Raw genomic sequence first — 24,154 nt, forward strand, 5'->3', positions numbered from 1 at the left:
CGATTGGGGCAGAGTGATTAAGTTGTTTAACAAATGTGTTTTCTTCTATCGCCAGATCGTATATCATCAAATGGCTCAATGAGACTAACTTGCTGTTCGTTGTTCATGACAGCAGCTGCATTTGCAACAACAGCCAGGTTCCCAGTGAGGAAAGCAGCACCTCCTCCAGTTACATCTCCAGTAGGTCCAGTGCTACGTCTGGAAGCACTCCTCCAGTTATGTTCTATTTTAACTCCAAGCCCAAAGAAGTGCTTTATATCCTTTTTTTTTCAAAGAGCATGGGTTTACATTAATCAAGAGTCCTGTATTGGGTAGGGTGATTTTACTATAACAGTGATATTAAATCGTCATTTACTTGATAGCAATGTTTATATTTATAGTTACAAAAATATATTTTGGGGAAGAAAGGCTTTGAAAAATGGGGCTGGGAGAAAGAAGGAATGAGGTAAAACTGTGTTGCCTCTTTTGCCAAAAATATCAAACAACAGCGTCATCACGTTCGACTGCACCTTCAGTCCAGTAAACTTATTAAGAGATCAGAAAAGATATTTTCTAGATGTCCAACATAAATTTCCAGTTGAGCTCTTTGCCAGTTTTTGCTTAACCATATACATTGTCTAGTAGGAAATCAATAATCCAATTTCAAAGAATATTCTAAGAAAGGATTTTAATATATTGCCGTTTGTGGTAAGGTCTTTATAAACTTTATAGACGACTATAAAAGATAGAGTGAAGTAATAAGTTAATTATTGATCAGTGTTGAAATGTGTCAATCGGTGAAATCAGTGTTGAAATGTGTCTGTCATTGGAATCAGTGTTGAAATGTGTCTGTCCGTGGAATCAGTGTTGAAATGTGTCTGTCGGTGGAATCAGTGTTGAAATGTGTCTGTCGGTGAAATCAGTGTTGAAATGTGTCCGTCTGTGGAATCAGTGTTGAAATGTGTCTGTCGGTGGAATCAGTGTTGAAATGTGTCTGTCGGTGGAATCAGTGTTGAAATGTGCCTGTCTGTGAAATCAGTGTTGAAATGTGTCCGTCTGTGAAATCAGTGTTGAAATGTGTCTGTCGGTGGAATCAGTGTTGAAATGTGTCCGTCTGTGAAATCAGTGTTGAAATGTGTCTGTCTGTGAAATCAGTGTTGAAATGTGTCCGTCTGTGGAATCAGTGTTGAAATGTGTCTGTCTGTGAAATCAGTGTTGAAATGTGTCCGTCTGTGAAATCAGTGTTGAAATGTGTCTGTCGGTGGAATCAGTGTTGAAATGTGCCTGTCGGTGGAATCAGTGTTGAAATGTGTCTGTCGGTGGAATCAGTGTTGAAATGTGTCTGTCGGTGAAATCAGTGTTGAAATGTGTCCGTCTGTGGAATCAGTGTTGAAATGTGTCTGTCGGTGGAATCATTGTTGAAATGTGTCTGTCGGTGGAATCAGTGTTGAAATGTGCCTGTCTGTGAAATCAGTGTTGAAATGTGTCCGTCTGTGAAATCAGTGTTGAAATGTGTCTGTCGGTGGAATCAGTGTTGAAATGTGTCCGTCTGTGAAATCAGTGTTGAAATGTGTCTGTCTGTGAAATCAGTGTTGAAATGTGTCCGTCTGTGGAATCAGTGTTGAAATGTGTCTGTCTGTGAAATCAGTGTTGAAATGTGTCCGTCTGTGAAATCAGTGTTGAAATGTGTCCGTCTGCGAAATCAGTGTTGAAATGTGTCTGTCGGTGGAATCAGTGTTGAAATGTGCCTGTCAGTGGAATCAGTGTTGAAATATGTCCGTCTGTGAAATCAGTGTTGAAATGTGTCTGTCGGTGGAATCAGTGTTGAAATGTGCCTGTCGGTGGAATCAGTGTTGAAATGTGTCTGTCGGTGGAATCAGTGTTGAAATGTGCCTGTCTGTGAAATCAGTGTTGAAATGTGTCCGTCTGTGGAATCAGTGTTGAAATGTGTCTGTCGGTGGAATCAGTGTTGAAATGTGTCTGTCGGTGGAATCAGTGTTGAAATGTGTCCGTCTGTGAAATCAGTGTTGAAATGTGTCTGTTGGTGGAATCAGTGTTGAAATGTGCCTGTCGGTGGAATCAGTGTTGAAATGTGTCTGTCGGTGGAATCAGTGTTGAAATGTGCCTGTCAGTGGAATCAGTGTTGAAATGTGTCCGTCTGTGAAATCAGTGTTGAAATGTGCCTGTCGGTGAAATCAGTGTTGAAATGTGTCCGTCTGTGGAATCAGTGTTGAAATGTGTCTGTCGGTGGAATCAGTGTTGAAATGAGTCTGTCGGTGGAATCAGTGTTGAAATGTGCCTGTCTGTGAAATCAGTGTTGAAATGTGTCCGTCTGTGGAATCAGTGTTGAAATGTGTCTGTCGGTGGAATCAGTGTTGAAATGTGTCTGTCGGTGGAATCAGTGTTGAAATGTGCCTGTCAGTGGAATCAGTGTTGAAATGTGTCTGTCGGTGGAATCAGTGTTGAAATGTGTCTGTCGGTGGAATCAGTGTTGAAATGTGTCCGTCGGTGGAATCAGTGTTGAAATGTGCCTGTCTGTGAAATCAGTGTTTTCCTTAACTTTCATTGTCACATGACGAGGAGACACAATGTCAGATACTCCGGAACTTCTCCAATGAGTTGAAGAGAGTGGACAGCACTAGAGCTAGCGATGTATTTTGCCTAGATGCAGCTAATGAGGTAACATTATTTCTTATGAAATTGAACTATTTCTTATATTTTGTCTGATAAGTGTTATAAAATGAACTTCAAACAATGAAATTCAAACTTTGATTAGTGTTTGAACGTAAATTAAAGTCACAACTGTTTAGTATACATTTTGTTGTTGTTTTTTACAAGTTATTCTTTGATCTAGTCACCATTTCTGTGGGCCATGGCGCATATTAATTTTTTTTTAAATATTAGTAAATGTATTGTTCTTATCATTTTGCATGATTAACAAATTATGTTCTATAAAGTTGCGCAACAATAATTTCTGCCTGGTCTTGTGACATGCCTGGACTTTGTCTGGATGGTCTAAGGTTTAAACCCTGCACCCTATCATCCCCTCACCTGTGAGAAGCTTGGGCTAGAATATTATAACCTTTAAATCTGTGGGAACACCCAAAACATGTAAAACTAAGACAAACAAATCAGTAATCTGGGCATGATGGTTTCAGGTTAGAATTTGAATTTTTTTTTCTGTTTCTTGTATATATTAAAAATGTTTCTTTTGCAATTTTTTCCTCAGACGGACACACCTTGTGGTCAGTCGTCTGCCATGAGCAACTACCAGATACTTCCTGCTATCACGTTTGGCATTGAGCTGACAGTATTATTGACATTCACAGCTCTCTGCTGCCACTGACATGACTAGGAATAGGTTGTTACAACCGCCATATCAGTCAGGCGCCTTCTAATGACAAACAAATCTTGTTTGAAGATTTTTTTTTCGAGATCTTGTGACAGCTCCACTAGATTCAACTTCTTGCCTTGATAAATGTGTTTCCATTGTACAGATTTGTAAACATCTAAATCACTTCAGCTGAGACAATATTTAAAGCTTAATAAGGGAGTGACAGCCTGGATGTCTGCTGTACGGAGTTCTTACTTTTGTTGTAATCACCTGCTGGCGTAATAACGCAAAGCTGTGGCGTAGAAAGGAAATCTTTATATTACATCAACGCCTTGTGAAGCCATCATTTATATCGCCTCCAGCTTTTAGGGCAGGTAGAACTAGACATTTGAAAATGTCAACGTGAAAAGAAGAAAAGAAAAGAAGAAAAGAACGCTTAAACTCTTCAGACTTAAAGTCTGAAAAATCAATATGAAGTGCGATTACATTATTGTGCTCAAAAATCGATGACGTCATCACAATACATTTAGCTGTGCTGGTCACATAATGTTGTTTTGTTTTTAAAACTCTGAAGTTATCACATACATACACACACACACACAATTATTACAATTTTCATGTGAGATATGTGTCAGTATCTTTTTTTTTTTTTTTTTGATGGCTTCAAAGATATTGCCTTTGTTTCAGCAAAGTACTGCCTTCTCTAGTGTCTTCGATGCATTCTTGTCATGTTGTATTGTTTCGACTAATTTTACTTGATTTTGTTTTTGTTGTTGTTTTTTTTTTCTTTCATCCAAAAATGTATACTTGTTGTATAGCAGTAGTTCTTATCGTCTGATTCTTGGACTTCCTGGGGGGAAAAGGGTACCAACTAGGTCAACTAAAAGTAATCTTTTTAATATAGAGTTACTTATATAAAGAAGTGAATAGTGATAAACATTGGAAAATAGAATGGGTTGCTTGAGTCAGCCAGGAAAACCAACGACTTAGCAGAGTTTAAGTCATTGATTAACAAGAATGTTGACACATGAAATGCGTAGGAAGTAATTATCTTTTTTTAAGTAACGTCTGTAATATATAAGATAAATAAAAAAGTTTACTTGGCAATTAAAATTTTGCGGAACAGTTAAATATTGTGATATTTTCACAATCAATCAAACAATGCGGAATTTATTTAAACAGAAGACTAGTGTAGAGTGGTGCGTTTTTACTGAGACACCAAGTCCCAAAATGAAGACAAAAGATAGGAAAATATTTAATACAAGTACAAAAAGATGGACAAACGCTGTACTACTTAACTATATTTCCTATTTTCTCTATCCAGCTTTTTGCTGCTAAGTTGAAGCCTCCTTGCCAGTCTGTGTCATGGTAGCGTGCCGTTCTTTTTTGTTGTTTCCCCTCTGCAGGGTGTTGGTAATACTGAACCGTTGAGATAATCGGCTGTGTCTGAGGTGGACTATGTCAAGCACAACCTAATTGTCACGATGCTTTCACTAGCCGCGATGTGTGACGCTATTATTCCTTTGGATACGTTCTCTTCCATTTCATGGGAATACAAAATGGTGCTCCATACAGCTGCGGTTGGTACAGTAGTGGATGTGTCTGTTTTACCACTGAGACCTTAAGTGTGAGCTATGGTTGAAATGGGAAACTATAAAACGTCATAGAGAAAAGCGTTGTTTGGAAGATAACGCTTCTATTCGGTACAAGCCATCATTTCCCAAGATTTATTGAGAAAGACATCTGGATTGCAAGGATATTATAGTATATAAATATAGTCACTAATATTATATGAATATATCTATTTTCGCTAAACTAAAGATATTCTAGCAAATTAATCATAACCAATATAAAACACAGTCTTTCTTTGTATTCTTCTAAAGTGGTTTCCCCGACAAAATTGTGAAAGTAACGTAACGCGGAAAAAAAAATTTTTTTTTGAGTCATTTTGCAAGAACTACTTTAGATATTGTAAAATATTATTAAAGCCAATATTTTTTACTTTTCGCTGACATTTAGTAGGAAGCACTCTTGATATCTTAAAATATAAATTATTATGCAAGAATTACAATAAGCTAAAATGAATCATTTCTAAATATATCATTTATTTACATTCCAAAAGAAACTCCTTCAGTGGCTTGTTTCCGTGCAATGGCAATATAGCTGCAAGACGTCTGTTAAGTTGGAGGTACTTTGTCTTGCTTGCAGCTTTACTTCGTTCTCCAGCATTGTACCTCAGAATCTCGTTCTCAGTGTGTTCTCCTGTTCTCTGAGAGATTAACTTGTAGACATTTGGGTGATGACCGCCATAAAAAAAAGCTGAAATTCATGGTACCATCCCTCCCTCTTCGAGGTAGATTGTCCAGTACTCAATCTCTAACATTCCATAATTCTATCTGAAATCTTGGAGTCACTCGTCTCTGGTGATCAATATAGTTGTCCTCCCAATAGTCATACAAATTCCCTACATCTGGCCGAGCATCATTTAGTTCTTCGAAGGAGTATTAACAGATAAGAATAGTGATTGCTAGCTTAACTAATCCTGACCTATCTAAGTTTACCAATGTTGCGGCAAGTTACGCCCTGGTTTGATTAAAGAGAGATGCCGCATATAATCAAGATTTCTGATTATACGTAACACACATATGTAACACACACATCATCATATTCCTGCCCAGTACCTTCACTTAATAATAAAATCCAGTACTTTATACACATCATATACAAGTCGCGCTATTTTGTTGGGTCACCTTCTAAAGTATAAGGAATTTTCGGAACACTTGAAATGAAGATGCGTTATCCTGAATATTCTAATATTCTCTATAAATAAGATGGCATGTTGAAAATTTAGAATGTTATACATTTTGAGATTACATTTTTTTTTGTTTTTCTCAACAAGCAGCGAAACGTTAAACCTGTATAGATGCATAATAAAAAGAAATTATTGTCCACTGGCTGTGTCTAAGTCAATTTAATATTGTCAGAGTTGCATAATATTATATAATTGTTACGAATCTCCCTATCCAGGCTCGCAGCAGATTGCACCAAACGACACCACCAACTTAAAGAACTTGACAACTCTGGGCTTGAAAATAACGTAATAGTTTAATGTCAATAAATAACAGCCAATACTGTACAATTGGCAGCACGTAACACAAGACTGTACAAATATCTCTCCGCCGTATAAATTCTTGCACTGGTCTCTCTGTCTCGTCTCGGACTTGTACTGAGCCGTAGTAACGAACTGTAGATCGGGAAGTTGTGACTCACTCGTTTCTGATACCTTCGCTCTTTATATAGGGTCCCTGCTGGCCTTCTAGAACCGGACAGAACGTCGCTCGACCATTCTGGGTGGTCAGATGACTACATCCCTCGTGACACTCCTGAGCACTGTTCACGATGTCGATCCTTCCCGAACCATCATGTTGATACTCGTCTCGGCCGATCGTCGTAACTCGTCACGGTTGACCGCTCGTCTAGCGCTGGCCTGGGGCGATTTGCGTCGGCTGGCTACACACACACCACCACCCCCATCTGTGCCACCACCAGGTTTATAACAATATTATACCTCTTTTCATCACTCTGACTTATTATCTCTATTCATCTCTTTTCATTCTCATTTCATCTCTCTAACTTTCTTGCTCTTTTATCTGGCTCTCTTTCTCTCTTCATATCTCTCTCTTTCGTTATCTAGTTAGCTATCTTTTTGTTCTTCACCACGCATGCGCAGTTTGTAAACATTAAATGAAAGATAAACTTTTTTTTATTCCATCATGTAAACAATATTTTACATACATGTGTGTGCCAGTGTTTTGTCTCAAGTGTAAGTGTTGTGACTGACACGTGTTTGTTTGCTTCACAAGACTGGAGTCATCTGTACATTGTACCTACTCAATGGTTTAAATCTTTGAGGGTCAAACCATTTAGGCCAGTAGCAATCCATTCTTCTCATTGTTTTAATGTCCATTATTACTGCTTAATATCTTTGGATGGTCCATAAAGTTGAAAGCCTTAACACTAAGAGACCTAATCCGAAGTTTTTATTTTGTTTGCATTTTTTTAAATTGAAAATCATTCCATTTGTGGGACTAAAGACATTGAAAAATATGTTGCATTTTTTCCTATTTTGTATTTCCTTGTGCACTTTGGCTTAATTAAAGTACGTCCCAAGCCGGATACAGTATACAGCTTTCATTTAATGTATATTTGACCCAAGTTTCAAGTCTGTGGTAGAAACTATTTAACAAAAGAAAAATATTAACCTTTTAGGATTTTAATAAAAATAAAACAAAATAATAATAAGGCTTGTCTTCTAGTCCGAAGATTATTAATTAAGGAGTGCAGTATTTCCCGTAGATACACAGCCGCAGCTGTGACCTACATATTTTGCCACTATACACATATATGGTTATTTGTTTTGTACTAAAATTGGATACTTTCTATATTTGTTTTGTATGATAAATGCTATTCATTCAAAGTAGGCCTACTTAAAACTACTTTTGTGTTTAATCTTAACGTTATAAAGATGTTTGATTATGCGATAATTCTACTTTAGAACGACGACAATGGCTTTGTGGTTTTTTCGTAACCTTAACACTTATGTTTGACTATTTCTCCTGTAAGTTTTTTGTGTTGTCCACATTTCTCAAAAGCGAGTAAATTTAGTTTTTTTTCTGAATGCGACAGTAGTTCATATTTTTGGTATTGTTTTTTTCTCTCTTGTACATTCTCTACCTCTTGTGACCCGTATGTGATAACGTGATCCTATTAGTTATTTTGTTTTTTCATTGTTTTGGTTTAAATGTTGATTTTTTTTGTTCGAAATAGTGTTATGTATGGTGATCTATACCAATGTTTCTTTATATGTAAAATGTACAATATGGTCTTTTTTTCTCCTGTAATGATTCAAATATATTGTTTTGTGAAGTGCCTTTCCATTACAATGCGTTTTTTTTTATTTTACTTTTAAAATCTGAATTCCTAGCAATGTCAAATATGCATGTAAAGGTAAATATTAGAAGAAGTCGTGCTTTTCAAACACATTTCGTCAGATAGCATCAGATCTATTCATTTTCTTTTTAGAATATTTAAAAACAAAGTTTACATTTTTTATCAAATTTTTTTGTTAACAATTATTTTGTAAAAGACCATACCTAAGAATAGTGCTTCAAAAATGTTGGTGTTACGCACCCTAAAATATTAAAGGAAGTAGAATATTTAACAACTCCCCCCCCCCCTCAGACCATCATAGACAGATGGATTGCTTCGATGGATTTTTTTTGTATCCCATTCTATACGTGTTACAAGATTGTAGCTAGATTTCTTCAATGTGTTCTGCTGTAAAGAAGAAAGAAGCACGTAGAACCAAGATCATTCTAAAATGATCCCATTGTGAACGGCATGTGCGAAGACATATAACCGTTCGGCTCGAATGCCTTTACGACCCATTGTCTCCAGTAAAAGTTTTACTAATAAGACATTATATTCCTTCATTAACAAGAGTTCTCCTAATGTGTTTTAAGGTACATTTGTCTGTGCTATAAAAAAAATGTAGCATGAATTTCATCTTTACCTGCTTCAACAAATTCTTAATTGGGTGCTAAATTTTGTTAATTGATAGTCCAGATGTGAAGATTTTGAAGATTTTAGAAAGAAACTATTCGGCATCATCTTAAGCCACCACGACCCCGACTTCATATTTAGGTCTTTAATATGTTTAACGAGGAACCTAAGCAGTGCGATAAGCATTTACTCTTTAACAAATGTACAATGCCTGAGGTTGGCATGACACCAAGAGGACTTAGGTCTAACTTTAACTTTCATCGCTAGTGATGAAACCTCACAGAACAATGTTTCATAATATTGGCTCAGATTATGCATTGACCTCTTGCTTGCTGTAAATAGAACCAAAAAAAAAAAATATGTGTTGAAATTTTAATAAAATTGAAGCATTATGTACACGAAATCTGCGAACATGGCGTCATAGTGATTTTTACAAAGCTTATATTAATTAACTCACTCTGTCTGTCGGTAAAAGTGTATACACGTTATTTCTCCCACGCCCATTCTCAGATGAAGCTGAAACTTCGCACAATTATTCATTGACAAGACATGAATCAATATAACAAAAAGTAACCCATTAGACAATTTATTACTGGTAATTATTTATTATTTTGTTTAATAGAAACATGGGAAACTAATACTTTCGTATTTACAGCTATGACTAAATTTGTTGAATTTAGTTCCCTTAAATTATTGTTACCGTTATTTCTCCCTCACGCATTCTCTGATCATGTTGATCCTTTAAACATTTATTTATTGTACCTAACAAAACATGAATCAATAAACAAAATACTAAATTACAATTAGTAAATTGATTATCGTTAATTATTTTCTTTGATATCGAATAAGGGAAATAACTTGTACATTATTGATAGATGTAGTTTTAAGGATGGAGTTCTTACCCTTTAGATAACCTTTATGTAAAAAAAAAAAGTTTTTTTTATATTTTGTTGTATTATAGCGAATTATTTCTAAAGGCCAACATTCCCAATTCAAGTTCGCAGTAACCAATCGACACTTTTTTTGTTAAACTACCGGTACTAAGACTAGACTTTAATCACCATCACCTGTCTTATGTTGTAGGGGTGCTGTGACAGTTCGCGTAACAAATCTCTTCACTTTACTCGGTCAGAGGCCGGTCCATTCTTTTACTTTGTCCATTTCTTTGTGCTCACTCCACTGGACCTTGAGGGGTGAACTTTTGACATTCTATGTGTCCTCTCTTTTGTTTCTTTCTCTAAACATCGCTGTAGGTAGTCCTGATCTAGATTATCTCTCCTTGTAGACTTAAATGTTCTCTTGGCTTAAACATTAACTAAATTGTAAATACTAAACAAAAGTTTTATTATGATAATAATATTTCCTCCATTTCGCTTAAAACTTTCTATGAACATTTCGCATTTGTCTCTTTCTTAATAAAATCTTTCTTTTCATAATTTTTTTCCATATTTGTATTTCTTTTTTAAATTCATACATTAATTGGATGTAAAATAATTGTATCCGATGTATTGAATGCATTTAATATTAAATAATGACATTGTTTGCCTTCAAGTTTATGTTCATATATTCTTTTATCTTGAGATCTATTTTAAATGTTATTGATAACATACTTTTTCTAAACTGCATTACAAGTATGTCTGTGTCAACTCTTGTATTTTCTTTCTGAGTATTTTGTGTGTGTGTTGAACTGTTTGGTCTTCGCTTAATACATTCTTCTTGAAACAAATAAAATTGAAGACATTTTTTTTCTGCATTGTTTACATATATTATATATATATTTTTGTCAACAAAGAACTATACAATTGTTTAGTCATTGTGCTAATGGTCAATATGTAAACGGCCTATTGATGGAGTTTTAAACCTTTGTGTCAATGTATGGAATATTGATCCCTTGTACGAATGGTCTGTGGGTGGAATTTGGAACCCTTGTGCGAATCGTCTTTAGATGGACTGTTGAGGGCTTGTGCAGATGGCCAATGAAAGGAATGTTTAATACGGGCGCAAATGGCCTATGGATGGAATCCCCATTTGTCTGACAATATGCCTTAAAGAAAAATTAAGTCCCAGTGTGTTTGCACACTTTGCGCCCCCTGAATCCGGGCTAGATTGTACAGCAAGTTAATATTTACAAAACTAATTGACTTTGCTCATTGCAGATGGAAAAAAATATATATAGGCCTATATATATAAATAAGACACAGGATGCGTGATGGATTAGCGGTAAAACGCTTGGCTTCCGAACAGGGGTCCCGGGTTCGAATTCTGGTGAAAACTGTTTTTTTTTATTTCGGGATCTTTGGACGCCGCTGAGTCCACCCAGCTCTAATGGGTACCTGATATTAGTTGGGTAAAGTAAATGTTGTTAGTCGTTGTGGTCCGTGGGCCACAGAAACAGATGACATTTACATCATAGATAGATGATCTCAAGGCCTGAAAGGGGAAATGACTCAGTGAGCTAGCGAAGAACAGCTGTTCGTTGATCAGCGTTTTCAACATTTTTAAAATTTGTCTTTGAAGAGTATAATGTACTATGAATAATTGTGCGATGTTTCAACTTAATCCTAGAATTGGGAATGGGAGAAAAAACATGTATAAACTTTTTTACCAGACAGACAGACAGAGTGCGTTGATACAAGTTTTGTAAAAAAGAAAACCTCGAGATTATCAACCCCCCCACCCACACAGACACACACCATCAGATTTTCATAATATGGATTTCAGGCTCATAGCTGTTTCCACTTCCATGCCGTCTACGTGCCACTCACGAACTGTCAAGAAACTAACAAAGATCTTAAGGATGGAATAAAACTGAAAAAAAAATAATTTAATTCATTCCACACATTTCATATAAAAAAACATGACATCATCTTTTTTTCGTCATTGATTCAGCATTTTTACAGTCAGAACTAATCAGAAGTAGTAACAGGCATCATCGAAAGACCCCATCACTTCATAACATAACATTTTTCATAACATTATAACAATATAAATTCCACAATGAAGTCATCATGTAGTTCTCCATGTTTCTGGTTTCCACAACTTGGTATCACATCTTCCCACCATGAAAGTTCAGATGAAATATTCCCTGAATCTACTTATACAAAATCTTCTCATGGTGTGGGAGATCTTCTCTTACCGTGCACAAAGATAAAATTGTCACTATATTCATTTTGGAAAGTTCAAATATCAGCAGTAAAAATATTTAAAGTGCGCTTGCAAAAAAATACTAAAAAAATACTTCATTAAACTGTAAAAGCTTTATACTTTTTAATTGATTGGAAAACAAGCAAAAACAAAACGTGTACATAAAATTAATTAATGTTTAATTTTTTTTTTAAAAGGGAAAAATGATTTTGTCATACTATACAGTTATAGCTCCTAGAAGCTTAAGAATACTACTGTAAACGTATCAAGCATTTATTTGTGGTAGAATATTAGATCATCATAGTTCTATGTTCCCAAACTGTTTCTTTAACGGAACACTTGACACATTTAGCGGAACACTTCGCACATTTAGCGGAACGCGTTGCTTATTTTTTAGAGATTAATTCCCATTAATTCCAGTAGTTCGTGGAAGTAGTTAGTGAGGACTTCACAGAACACAGTTTGGGAAACACTGGGCCATGATGTAAAGAAGAGGAGCATCTTCTGACAGCCTTTAAAGTTAAGCCCGCTAATGCACTTCATGTTTTAGGTATAAATAGGAAGTTGTCATTCTATGTACAGTATTTGACCAGGGAAGACATGAGAATGATTTTTTTTTCTTTTGACAGAATAAAATAGTTCTAAACATTTAGATGTAGACTGAGAGAGAGAGAGAGAGAGAGAGAGAGAGAAAAGTATAAGATGTGGATATTCTCTTGCCATTGTTTTGTCTTATCTTATCTTATAAAATACAGACGTTACTTCAAAAATGAAGATGATTTCGTCCTACGCGTCTTACTTTATAAATCTCTTATTTTCTGAGTGATAAAAAAATAACAAAATATATGAGATTCAAATGTTCGCGAAATAGAAAAACATAATATGGTGGTCTAATTGGTCAATTTACTATGTAAGCATTTAATTATTTGACTGAGCTAAATAGTGATATATAATGATTCGTAGATATATAATATATATTATTATAATAATGGCAATGTCTTCGATTCCGAAGATTAAGGATGACTGCAGTGTTTCACATGACTGCGGAAACCCAGTTGCGACCTGCATATTTTATCGCAACTCCTGCAGACAAAGCTGTTGTCCGCCGGCAGTCTATCAAATCTCTTTATAACTAGTGATTATATACCAGCGTATAGTGAATGGATTGTATAAATGTAAAGTGAATATTAGGAACTTTTAAAAATTTGTTAAAGTACAGACCATGAGATGAAAAAAAGAATAAAATTAACTTAACAAAACTAGATTTGCATAACACATTAAAAATATGTATATATATATATATATATATTAATGAACGTTTCAACGCTATATTTTATGGTATAGTAATTGAGTAGTAAGTTAGTTGATAACTCTCTAATTATACAGCTCGATTTAATTCATTTTGTGAAACGGATCTGCCTCATTATGTTCCAATGGTATTTTGTTTTATTATTGAACATAGAAAACTAAATTTTAAAATTAAACATTTAAAATTAGATAACAGGAATTGAAAATCTTGAGACAAATTAGTAAACAAATTTTAGTTTTTCTTTTCCTGTTTTCTTCGCTATTTTTTTAACATCTGTCCAATTTAAAAAATACAAATTTAAACATGTCTTTTCTTAGCCATCATTTAGTGTTTAGTCTAACATTTCGCCGTTGGAAAAATATTTAATCAAAAGAACCCACACATAGTTACCAAAATTTAGATCACAGAGACTTAGATGCAATGTATCAACAATAACCAACAACTTCATGCTGTGTGCACAGCCATGTTTTTCGGCCCGCAAACCCAACAAACTGTAATCAGTGTCTGCTGGCATTTGCTTCGGCAGCCGCTTTGGCGAACGGGTTTTGGGGTGGGGGAGAGTAGGCTGGCGGAGGTGGCAGTGGCGCTGTCGAGGCCGGGTGGTTGTAGGGTGGAGGCGCCACAGGCTGTTTGGAGTGAGAGTTGAAACTGTTGTAAGACGGTGGTGGCACGTTGTACATGCCGTAGTGTGGGCTGTATCCTGGAGAGAGGGGGTATGCTGGGGAGTATCCGGTAGCCTGGCTGTTGTGACCTGAAAGAAAAATCATTTCACTCGACTCATTAATCTATTTAAACAGTCACATGTTGAGGCATTGGTTAGCGTCCTTAGTAATAATAACAACGGTATAAAATGGTGGATATCGCTTTTACATAATGTATTATGAATACCGAATAAGCTCAGCAATATATTCAGTGGCGTAGCAAGGTACCCGTGGGACCGGGTTCAAGAATATGTTGATGAGCCCCTACCCCCCCCCTCAATATGACATATTTTGTGCGACAAAGAAATCCAGTAGTTTATATCATTACATTTACTAAAAGACATTCCAATGCCAGTTCAATAACACAGCTGACAGAACCATTGAAGACCATGTTTAATTACTGTTTAGCACAGTAAACCTAATTTGCAAGTGGCTGCTTTTGTTGAAGCAATAAATGAAGGCTATTCAGTGGCGTAGCTAGTGTTGGGGGATGGGGGTCCAAATTTGAAAATCTCACCTGACCCCCACTGAGAGGCCCCAAAATGAGTGTCCGAAATTTGTTTTCCATTAAATATTAAACATTACGCCTGTATATAATATCAGGATGTCGAAGTCAAAATGCAGGGGTCCCTAAAGAGGTCAAGCCTCTCGGGCCTCCAAATCCATAACTACACCACTGAGGCTATTGTACTGTTCGCTCATATTGAAAAACCATCCTTGCCTTGGCATCGTAAGTAATTAATGAAAGATGGTGATGTTTTATCAGTCAATACTACAGACTTCTGGTTCTTACAAATATGAAATCTTTCAAATGATTTTAGGCCATTTCTTTGGGTAGTTCTTCATTGGAGTTCACAAAACAATTTTAGATAAAATGCAAATTTAATAAATTTTTAATTCTCTTTGAGTGCCGTCAACCATAATAAAGAAAAAAGGCACTGATTTGGATCTCCTTTAAGTGTTTTGCTAAAATTGGATTGCCCAAGTCGATTATCTCGTTTTGAATTTGTGTGTGTCGAGGTAAGGGTTTTGTTTTTGTTTTCCTAAGAATTTACGTACTGCTAAGACATTGTCGTTCTTACTTGTGTCACCTATACGATACACTTGGCGATGACCACTAAATGAAAGGTTCTTGCATTTGAAAGTTACAACTATCATTTACAATGCGATGAAATACTTTCAGTCAGTAATTCTCAACTTTTTCGATGTGCTCTTTGTTCAGATCAACCACCGTCCTCAGTCATTCAGGTTGTATGTTGGGCAAGCTTGGTGGTGATCAACCACCGTCCTCAGTCATTCAGGTAGTATGTTGGGCAAGCTTGGTGGTGGAGTTAAGTCATTAGGCCTATCTCTTTTTTTTTTTGACGATTCCGTTGGAAAACAACGTTGGTGCTGTGTCTGGGTATAAATCCGAGATCATCCTTACGACTTAACACATACCAGACGACAAAGCAGCCATTGAAGTGTAAGACACTATCCCACGATAAATGTAATTATCGCTTTATCTTAAAATGTGTGTTGGGCCTATAAACCTCCTCCCCAATACAGGCACAATAAGTAGATAAAAAGTCAACAAGTGAAAAAAAAAACGGGTTAATGTTTTAAAGTTAATATAAAGTTTGAGATGACGTTCAGGATATTTTAAGGAAATTTTTTAATCATTTTTTTTTTACAAAATTGCAGTGTAAGGGAGGCCACAATTGGTCATTAGTCATGGGACCAGGCGATATGAAACCCCTACGCGCCATGTAGTGTCGTATTTACAGTTGAAAAGGCCTAAACCTATTTGAGATATGGGGCCCCATATAAGTCCAGATATTGTATGTCACTACTAAGTATTTCATGGAAGCCCTAAGCTAGAGCTTATGTTTCATAGAGGGGCCCTGAACCCATGGTTGTTTCACCATCATTGAACCCCTTCGCGCCATGGATGCTACGCCACTGGATATATTTGAAATGATATCTGGGGTTTGTTGTCTTTGGATTGGAATTGTTCATAGATCTGCTTGTGAGTGTATTTGGGACATTCGGTATAGAAGGCGTCAACACTGACCTGCTACGTCCCAACCTGTGGGCAGTTTAGACCAATAGCTCGTTGCCACGTCAAAGCCCTGAACGACGTGGTAACAAGCTATTGTTCTAAATGGCCCACCGGCTGAAACGTTGCAGGTCAGTGTTGCCGCCATCTACTACTATTGATCTCGGCTAAACTTGGAACTGAGTATTCCTAAACCCATAAAAACATTATCTTTTATTTTACTAAGAAAGGTCAGTATGTTTGTCTGTAAAATGTTTTACATGTTTCAGATGTTCCTTCAGAGTTGAAAATAGTTTACTTCCTAGTCCAAACCTCCCGCAGGAAGACGGGGGATGGGAGCGGGCAGGGTTTGAACCCTCGACTGTCGATAAATCCGAACGACAGTCCAACGCGCAAACCGCGCGACCAGGCAGCCAGTATGTTTTATAACAGAAAAAATTAACAAAATGGTTAGCTCTTACAGCCCACTTACCATTGACCACAAATATTCTTTGCGCCACCACTTGACTTTTTTGTTTTTTATACTGGCATATGCAGAAGACGATGGCCACTATGGTGCAGATAAAAGCAATAACACCAAAGACAATGCCAGCGATGGTGTAAGGACTGAAAATTTAAATAAATGGCAAGCCATTTTAAAACCATCAGTCATAAAAGACAAATATGTTTTCTAAACCACTCTTGTCTATAAATATAAAATGACTAACAATTTTTTACATCTTTTTATTGATTTTGTTTTTTTCAGACGTGGTCATAAATTTATTTTTAAAGACTATCTGACATGATGAGTTTAATCAATATAGAGTTCCCCATTTCTAATGGTTTATTATTAATAAGTAGTAAACTATTTAATGGACTATTGGAAACCTAAAATTACTTAGCTTGGAAAGTTCAAGAGTAAATTTTGCTAACTGTTAATGTTGAAAAGTGTGTTGAATAGTAGTTCAACAAATAACAAATATTTAGCAATAAAAAAAAAACGAACCTCGCTTGGCTTCCGAACAGGGGTCCACGGTTTGAATTCTGGTTAAGACTGGGATTTTTACTTTCGGGATCTTAAGAGCGCCTCTGAGTCCAACCAGCTTTAGTGTTTAACTTTAACATTAGTGGGGAAAAGTGAAGGCGGTTGGTCGTTGTGCTAACCACATGACACCCTCGTTAACCGTGGGCCATAGAAACAGATAACCTACATCATCTGCCCCGTAGACCACAAGGTTCACAATGGGAACTTTATTTTAATTTTTATCTGTATTTTTTAACCCTTGTCTATCTTTTTCTTTTTATCAGAGGCGTCGCTAGGATGTGTGTCGATTGGTGCGATTGGTAAATAAATGTTTTCCCAATACATCTTCCGTTATTATAGAAGCCTCGTGCATCTAATTAATATTAATTCTATAAACAAATTAGCTTTTTTTTTATTTTGCAAAAAAAAAAGTAATTTTTTTCTACTTTGCAATCTCCAAGTGCTGCCAAGCGTCGCTACTATGACTTAAGTCAAGTCTACTTTGCAATCTCCAAGTGCTACCAAGCGTCGCTACTATGACTTAAGTCAAGTCTAATTTGTTTAGTATTTCTGTCTGCGCGTCCCTAAGTTATTACCTCCTCCTAAGCGCAAGAGTACTTTACCTCATACAGCAATATTGAGAATCTCTGTTGCCACAGCAACTCCACTGGCAGTATTCTAATACTCCCGACGAGGTGTAGCAGTAGTCACTTCCCAGGACATCTGTTGGCGGGATAATACATTCAATGAACGTTTCTTGCTAGATCTTGTTATCTTGATTTATCTTAAGATACCAATTTAAAAAAAAAAAACTTTATCCACTACCCACCACAACACCCACGACACAGAGTTTTTATTGACTGAGAATTTTAATTTCTTGCACGCCTTTTGAGAAGGTCCCAAGTATTTGTATAACTTTCGCTCAAGATACAATGTTATACTATGAAGTCTCTTGATACATGAGTTTTAAGGGATATCTGCTAGCTACAAGAGTTATAAATCCATATTTCTTTAATATGATTAGCAATTTATACAAAAAAAACAACATATGTTGCAGAGCGAGATTTTAAAGCTTTTGATATCTAGCAAACTGTTTTTAATGTTAAACTTATGTCTCCAGTTTTAAACCAATTTTTAAAATGTTAAACACTTTTTTCCAATGTTAAACTAATGTTTCCAATGTTAAATCAATGTTTATTATGCTAAACACAATGTTTTCCATGTTAAACCGATTTCTTTAATGTTAACCCAATGTTTCCAATGTTATAACACTTTCTTTGATGTTAAACTATTGTTTATAATATTAAACTAATTGTTCCAGTGTTAAACCAATGTTCCAGTAAGGCTAATGTGTAGTCAACTAGTGCCTTCAATGTTAAGCTTAAATATTCAGAGTAAAGCTCGTCATTTCAATATTAAGCCAACAGTTTGTGTCGAGTTAAGAAACATTTATAACAACAAAAATGTTGTTTTTTTTTAAGAATTTAAATGTATCGGACATATGAACTACTTGTAAGAAGCCGTTTTTTTTTAAATTGCGTATAACTAGACTGACATTTGTTGGACCTACATTGAAATGCTTCTTAGTAAATGCACTGATAAATAATGGATGGTTTGATATCATCGATGTGTGAACCTAAATTCATATTTTAAAATCAGGGCCCTGTGTTATTTTGTCAAGGTTTATATGTTATACACTTAAAGTATAATATAAGTTTATTTTGAAGGACTAATTTCTAATTGATTAATCAGGACTATATTTATGATTAAATGTATATTTTCGATGAAACGAAGAAATACAAAAAAACAAGGTTACAAAGACAGTTTGTGTGGAAAAACAAGCTCAAAATCGACCCCCGAAGTGGTCCACCCAGGCAGGTAAAAGTTAGGTTTCAATATTTTCAGAAAGAACATCAGAATGAAATTCTATGAAAGGCAAATGGCAGAGAAGAATGGAGAAAGAAGGTTAACAGATCTTGTGTGGTGCCCCAACGGTCCAGCAGACCAATGGATATGTGAAAGTGAATGTGAAGTTAGATGTGAACCTGGCCTAACTGATGTCTTATGATGAATATCTAATTGATCTAATTGTTTGGTAAAGGGTCAATCTGAGTTCCGTTTAAAAAAATGTCCTTTAGTGGAGTATTTTATAGGTACATTGCAATGCAGCAGCTCACGCGATAATATGTAAAACTGTTTATTAATTGTTGTTTCAAATTATGTCCAACTTATAATTTACTTTTTTTACTAAATAGAATTTTTCTCTTTAGAAAAAAGTAAACATTTTTTTTTTGTAAATGTAGTAGTTTGTATAACAAAACTTACTTAACTTGGCAATACAAATGTAAAAAAAAAAATTGACAAAAAATTTAAAATACGTTTGCATAAATGTGTTATAAATATGGTATATCATTTCCTCCCCTATTAAAGAGCCTCCCGTGTTTGTTACTATTAATAGTGAATAGTTGTAAAAGTGGTGTGTTTTATGAAAAAAAATGCTTGCATAAGAGATTTAAAAAATTAGATTTTCGCTTTCAGAAAAGAAAAAAATAGCCGTTGCATCAGAACTTTGATTGGTCAAAAATATTATGATGTCGGATTTTCACTATCTTTTCTAGTTTACGAGATCTAAACAGGACGGACGGACGGACAGACATTCCACACAAAACTAATAGCGTCTTCTCCCCTAAAAACTATTTAAACTCGGTTCGAAACGAGTGGGTTAAAAAAAAATAGATTAGACAATAGGCGATAAGAATGACCGACCGGGCGGTAGTGCATGTTAATTCATAATGAGGGTCTTTTTGGGGCAGGTTACCGACCTTTAATGAACTGTCCAAGTAGAAGAAAGACACTCAACGCCACACAGTTTGTTAACGTCATTTATAGAGGCGTAGAGTGTGCAGACAACAATGGGAGGTAATGAGGTTCTAAAAAAAAAAAAAAAAAAAAAAGTTTTACAAAAATATATAAACAAGTTTGGTGAGATACAACACAACAGTTGACCTACTTAATACAAAAACAAAACAGATTGGACTCTATGTGTATTTTCAGCGTTACTTCGGGACCAGGCAACTACTTTTCCTATTAATGTTACTTGACACAAACTGTTGGCTAACAAAAAGCAGTTTCAGTGTCACAGGAGAGTAGAAATTCCTTTCTTTATCGGTTTTCATTATATCAATCCATAAGATCACGTGATTTTTTTTTTTTTTTGGGGGGGGGGGTCTTTTCTTAGTTTTAGTCCAGCAGACCTTATCTTGTATTTAATAGAAATATTCTAGAACCATAACAAAAATAGAGACTTCAATTTTGATATGTATATAGACATGTATTTATATTTTCTCTATCTATCTATCTATCTATCTATCTATCTATCTATCTATCTATCTATCTATCTATCTATCTATCTATCTATCTATCTATCTGTCTGTCTATCTATCTATCTATCTATCTATCTATCTATCTATCTATCTATCTATCTGTCTGTCTGTCTGTCTGTCTGTCTGTCTGCCTATCTATCTATCTATCTATCTATCTATCTATCTATCTATCTATCTATCTATCTATCTATCTATCTATCTATCTGTCTGTCTATCTATCTATCTATCTATCTATCTATCTGTCTGTCTGTCTGTCTGTCTGTCTGCCTATCTATCTATCTATCTATCTATCTATCTATCTATCTATCTATCTATCTATCTATCTATCTATCTATCTATCTATCTGTCTGTCTGTCTGTCTGTCTGCCTATCTATCTATCTATCTATCTATCTATCTATCTATCTATCTATCTGTCTATCTATCTATCTGTCTGTCTGTCTGTCTGCCTATCTATCTATCTATCTATCTATATGTATGTATGTCTATTTATACATACATACATAGATACATACAAATTCATTGTATTCACAAAGAGAGAGAATCTAGGATGTTATACAATTTCACAGTCAATTATTTCAGTCTCTTGCTCACAGAGATTACGTCACAAGAGACCACTTGCAATTCGTCTAATTAAATTAACGTCTCTCTAATATGATAACCTGTCGTTTTTCTTGTTATTGTTGTTTGTTTGTTTTTGTCAATGTTATTGTATATGTTGTTGTTTATGTTGTTGTTTTTCTTTACTTTTGTGTCGTTGTTGCGTTTATGTTTGTTGTTGTTATTGTTGTTATGGTTTATGTGGTTGTTATAGTCTACGTACTAGTAGTGTTTCCTTTCTCGCTGTCACGTCAAATATCCCCACACCCAAATAAGAATAGTCAGTGTAACACGGTACATACCTAACAATATAGTGTTTTAGTTGTTTATTCGTATATCGTTAACCACATTTAAATAACAGTAAATGTATTTATAATCTTACCTAAATGATCTCCTATTTACTTTGAAGCTCCATAAACACTTTAAAAAAATAAAATAAGTAAAACACAATAGAAAGAACCTATTTTATTTCCACGTCTCATGTAAGCATGTAGATCTATGTAATTTAAAAGCAACAAAACGGCTAGATTAAGCAGAAGCGAGCAGGGCTACCTGTCAATGAGCTATTGAATTTCCCAAGAATGGCCTCTAAAAAGTCCCAAGGTTTAAAAAAATATCCCAAGAAATAATTTTTCAAAAATCAATATTCTGCACTGCCCGCCAAAGTTTTTATCTTAATGTTCAGTAAATGAAATTTTAGATTCTATAAGTAACTAGATCTTATTGCGGTAGTGTTAAACCCATATTTAACGCAATGAGTCAGGGAAAAACCGTTAACGGCATGCTGGGTTTGAACTCGAGACCTTCATAACAGCAGTCTGAAGCACATAACCCTACCACATGGCTGGGCAACGTTGTCTACTTCAGTCTTTGATTGAAAAGAAAATTCCAGAAAATTAGTAGAAAAAAAAAAGAAGAAAAAATTGTCATAAATTTAAAAATTCATTGTAACTTAAAATTTAAAAATTCATTGTAACTTAAAATTTAAAAAATGGCATTATTTGTCGGCATTATTGTCGGCTATAGATTTTAATAATAATAATAATATTTATTATCCAGGAGGAAATGTGTTGTTTTTTTATTTGTAGGCTACATTATTTAAAAAAAAATATGTTATTCAATAATTAGAATAAATTCAAATTACCAAGCCATAAGAAGCAATGATCATAAATTAAACTATCACAGATATTTCAAAAGGGGAAATAGAGAACAGAAGATATCCTCTAAGCCGAAGGTTAAAAACTATTTCTCTTAAACCTTGGGGAAATACCCAAGCTTTGGTAGCCCTGAAAGCGCGAGTCTTTGGCTAATTTTAGCATTTCTGTTGTACGATCACTTTGGTTGCAATGAAGCTTAAAAGCGGCGAGCAATTTAAATGCGTCATCCAAACAGTACTTAAGGCTCTTCTATGTGTGTGAGAGGGAGAGTGTGTGTGAGGATCTGGGAGTGTGTGTGTGTGTAAGGGTGGAGGGGGATGACGCTGTTCTAAAATAAAAAGTTTTTCGAGTGTCATTGGGAAAGGGGAAAGGTCGGGTAGAGTGCATAGAATAAAGCGTACGGGGACGATTAGTCTATAAATCAATACCTGACGGGTATCGATCCGTGGCACTTGTAAACAGTTCGATAGAGCCTCATATTTGATTCTTTTGAAAATGTTGAATCTGTATCTGAGATACATCTGGTATTTATACAAACGCACTGGCCTACACAAACATAAAAATTATTTTAAAATACAATGCATACTCAACCACATATTGTTAAATGTCTACACTTAACCAGAAGGGGGAATTTAATCGAAATGAGTAATGCAAACAAATATTTTTTAAATTCTTCCTTTAGCTGATAACTTTTTCTTTTCTTGTCAGAGCGATTAATTAGCTCTTAATAACTAATGTTATCTTTATCCCGCCGCCGGATTACCCACCCTCCCCTGGTTAAACCGATGTATAAATCTAATCCGAGTTTTAAAAAAATTCTAGTCTGGTGATATAGATCCAAACTTTGTATATTAAAAGACATTAGTTAAAACTTCAATACTGGATCTAGTGTAATGATCTGTGTATTGATAAATTGCATTGTATTTAATAAATTTGTATAGTTTATCAAATAAAACTTGTAGCAGTCCAGCTAAGGATTGAAAAATAAGACGGTGTGCAAAATGTTTATGAACAACTATTTAGTTATTTATCTCATTAGTGAATACATACGGGAATTTCTAATGACCTGTGATGTACAAACGATAACCTAAACCAATTTTAATCTTAAGATCATTATATATTGAGACATTATAACGGTTGAACCCGAATAGTCCGCATGTAACCAATTTTAGCAAAGAAATACATAAATTATTTATTTATAGCTTTTATAAGGCGCTACTTTCATGCTTAAAGCATGCTCAGAGCGCTTTGGTCCAATCTCATTTGTGGACCAGTGGGGGGAGGGGGTATCTAGGAGTTGGTTTTCGTGCTGCTTTTAGGCGCTCAGTAAACACAACTCTGCCCGAGTCGGGTGTCGAACCTCATGCCCCCTTCTAGATAGCCAATCAAGCTAAGTTCAAGCGCACTTAGCCTCTCGACCACTCTTCCCATTGTCAAATTTCTATTAATAAAAAAATTGTTAGAGCCGTTTTCGAGATCCATTTCCATGTTGTTGTTTTTTTTATCCATGACGCCGCTTTGACGCGTTTGCAAGATAATAACAAGTAAAGTATAAAGCAAATATTTTTTAAAAAGACAATTCCTCTTTTATGAAGCTGTTGACTGTTCCGTAAAAGGGAATATTTTTCTCTTAATAACTGATGAATGAACCTTTTTCTACGCCGCTTCTTTTCAAAACTTCCCACGAACAAAAATCCTGGTTAAACGAATGTATAAATCTACTCAATGTCAGATTATATTTTTAAAAAGATCCAGACTTAGAAGACGTTGTGGAAAATGTTCCTGAATCTCTATTGATTCCCTGTGCTCTCTAATGATTAGGGCCAACACCCGAAGATGTAGTCTGTTCGAGATAAAGATTTTTTATTCTTCTAGCCAAATTTAAATTTATTTTATTTTATATTTTATTTTTATATATAATTTAAAACATTATAACGGTCAAAGTA

The 24,154-nt window shown here is 35.2% G+C and overlaps 2 protein-coding genes across 4 annotated transcripts in view; one reads left to right on the forward strand and one right to left on the reverse strand.

Moving 5' to 3' along the window:
* Positions 1-10,237, forward strand: part of LOC106062465 (voltage-dependent calcium channel subunit alpha-2/delta-3-like) — a 239,117-nt gene extending 228,880 nt beyond the window's left edge. For both annotated transcript variants that reach the window (XM_056026032.1, XM_056026034.1), the window contains 3 exons: positions 56-260; positions 2,557-2,658; positions 3,209-10,237. In XM_056026032.1, the coding sequence (XP_055882007.1) occupies positions 56-260; positions 2,557-2,658; positions 3,209-3,325 (424 nt within the window). In that variant the 3' untranslated portion in view covers positions 3,326-10,237. The remainder of the gene's footprint in view (positions 1-55; positions 261-2,556; positions 2,659-3,208) is intronic.
* Positions 10,238-11,675: 1,438 nt separating this feature from the next.
* Positions 11,676-21,609, reverse strand: LOC129925740 (cysteine and tyrosine-rich protein 1-like). 2 transcript variants are annotated; one of them, XM_056026036.1, is made up of 5 exons: positions 21,434-21,609; positions 19,893-20,000; positions 17,694-17,793; positions 16,540-16,673; positions 11,676-14,079 (listed from the first exon to the last, which is right to left on the reverse strand). In XM_056026036.1, exons 2-5 carry the CDS (start codon positions 19,951-19,953, stop codon positions 13,826-13,828), a joined length of 549 nt encoding a protein of 182 aa, XP_055882011.1. In that variant the 5' UTR covers positions 19,954-20,000; positions 21,434-21,609; the 3' UTR covers positions 11,676-13,825. The 2 variants fall into 2 exon arrangements, with proteins under 2 accessions (XP_055882011.1, XP_055882012.1); XM_056026037.1 differs by lacking the exon at positions 19,893-20,000.
* Between the last annotated feature and the right edge of the window lie 2,545 nt (positions 21,610-24,154).

This window comes from Biomphalaria glabrata, chromosome 4 (genome assembly GCF_947242115.1).
Source record: "Biomphalaria glabrata chromosome 4, xgBioGlab47.1, whole genome shotgun sequence".
Classification (NCBI taxonomy): domain Eukaryota; kingdom Metazoa; phylum Mollusca; class Gastropoda; family Planorbidae; genus Biomphalaria; species Biomphalaria glabrata.

What these genes read in the sequence shown, in the direction of transcription:
- LOC129925740 (XM_056026036.1), bottom strand. Translation starts at nt 19,953, where the DNA reads ATGACGTTAACAAACTGTGTGGCGTTGAGTGTCTTTCTTCTACTTGGA. An exon ending in ACTTGGACAGTTCATTAAAG is followed by an intron (nt 17,794 to 19,892) that starts GTCGGTAACCTG and finishes TCCCGCCAACAG; the next exon opens with ATGTCCTGGGAAGTGACTAC. An exon ending in AAGAATATTTGTGGTCAATG is followed by an intron (nt 14,080 to 16,539) that starts GTAAGTGGGCTG and finishes TTTTTCTTTCAG; the next exon opens with GTCACAACAGCCAGGCTACC.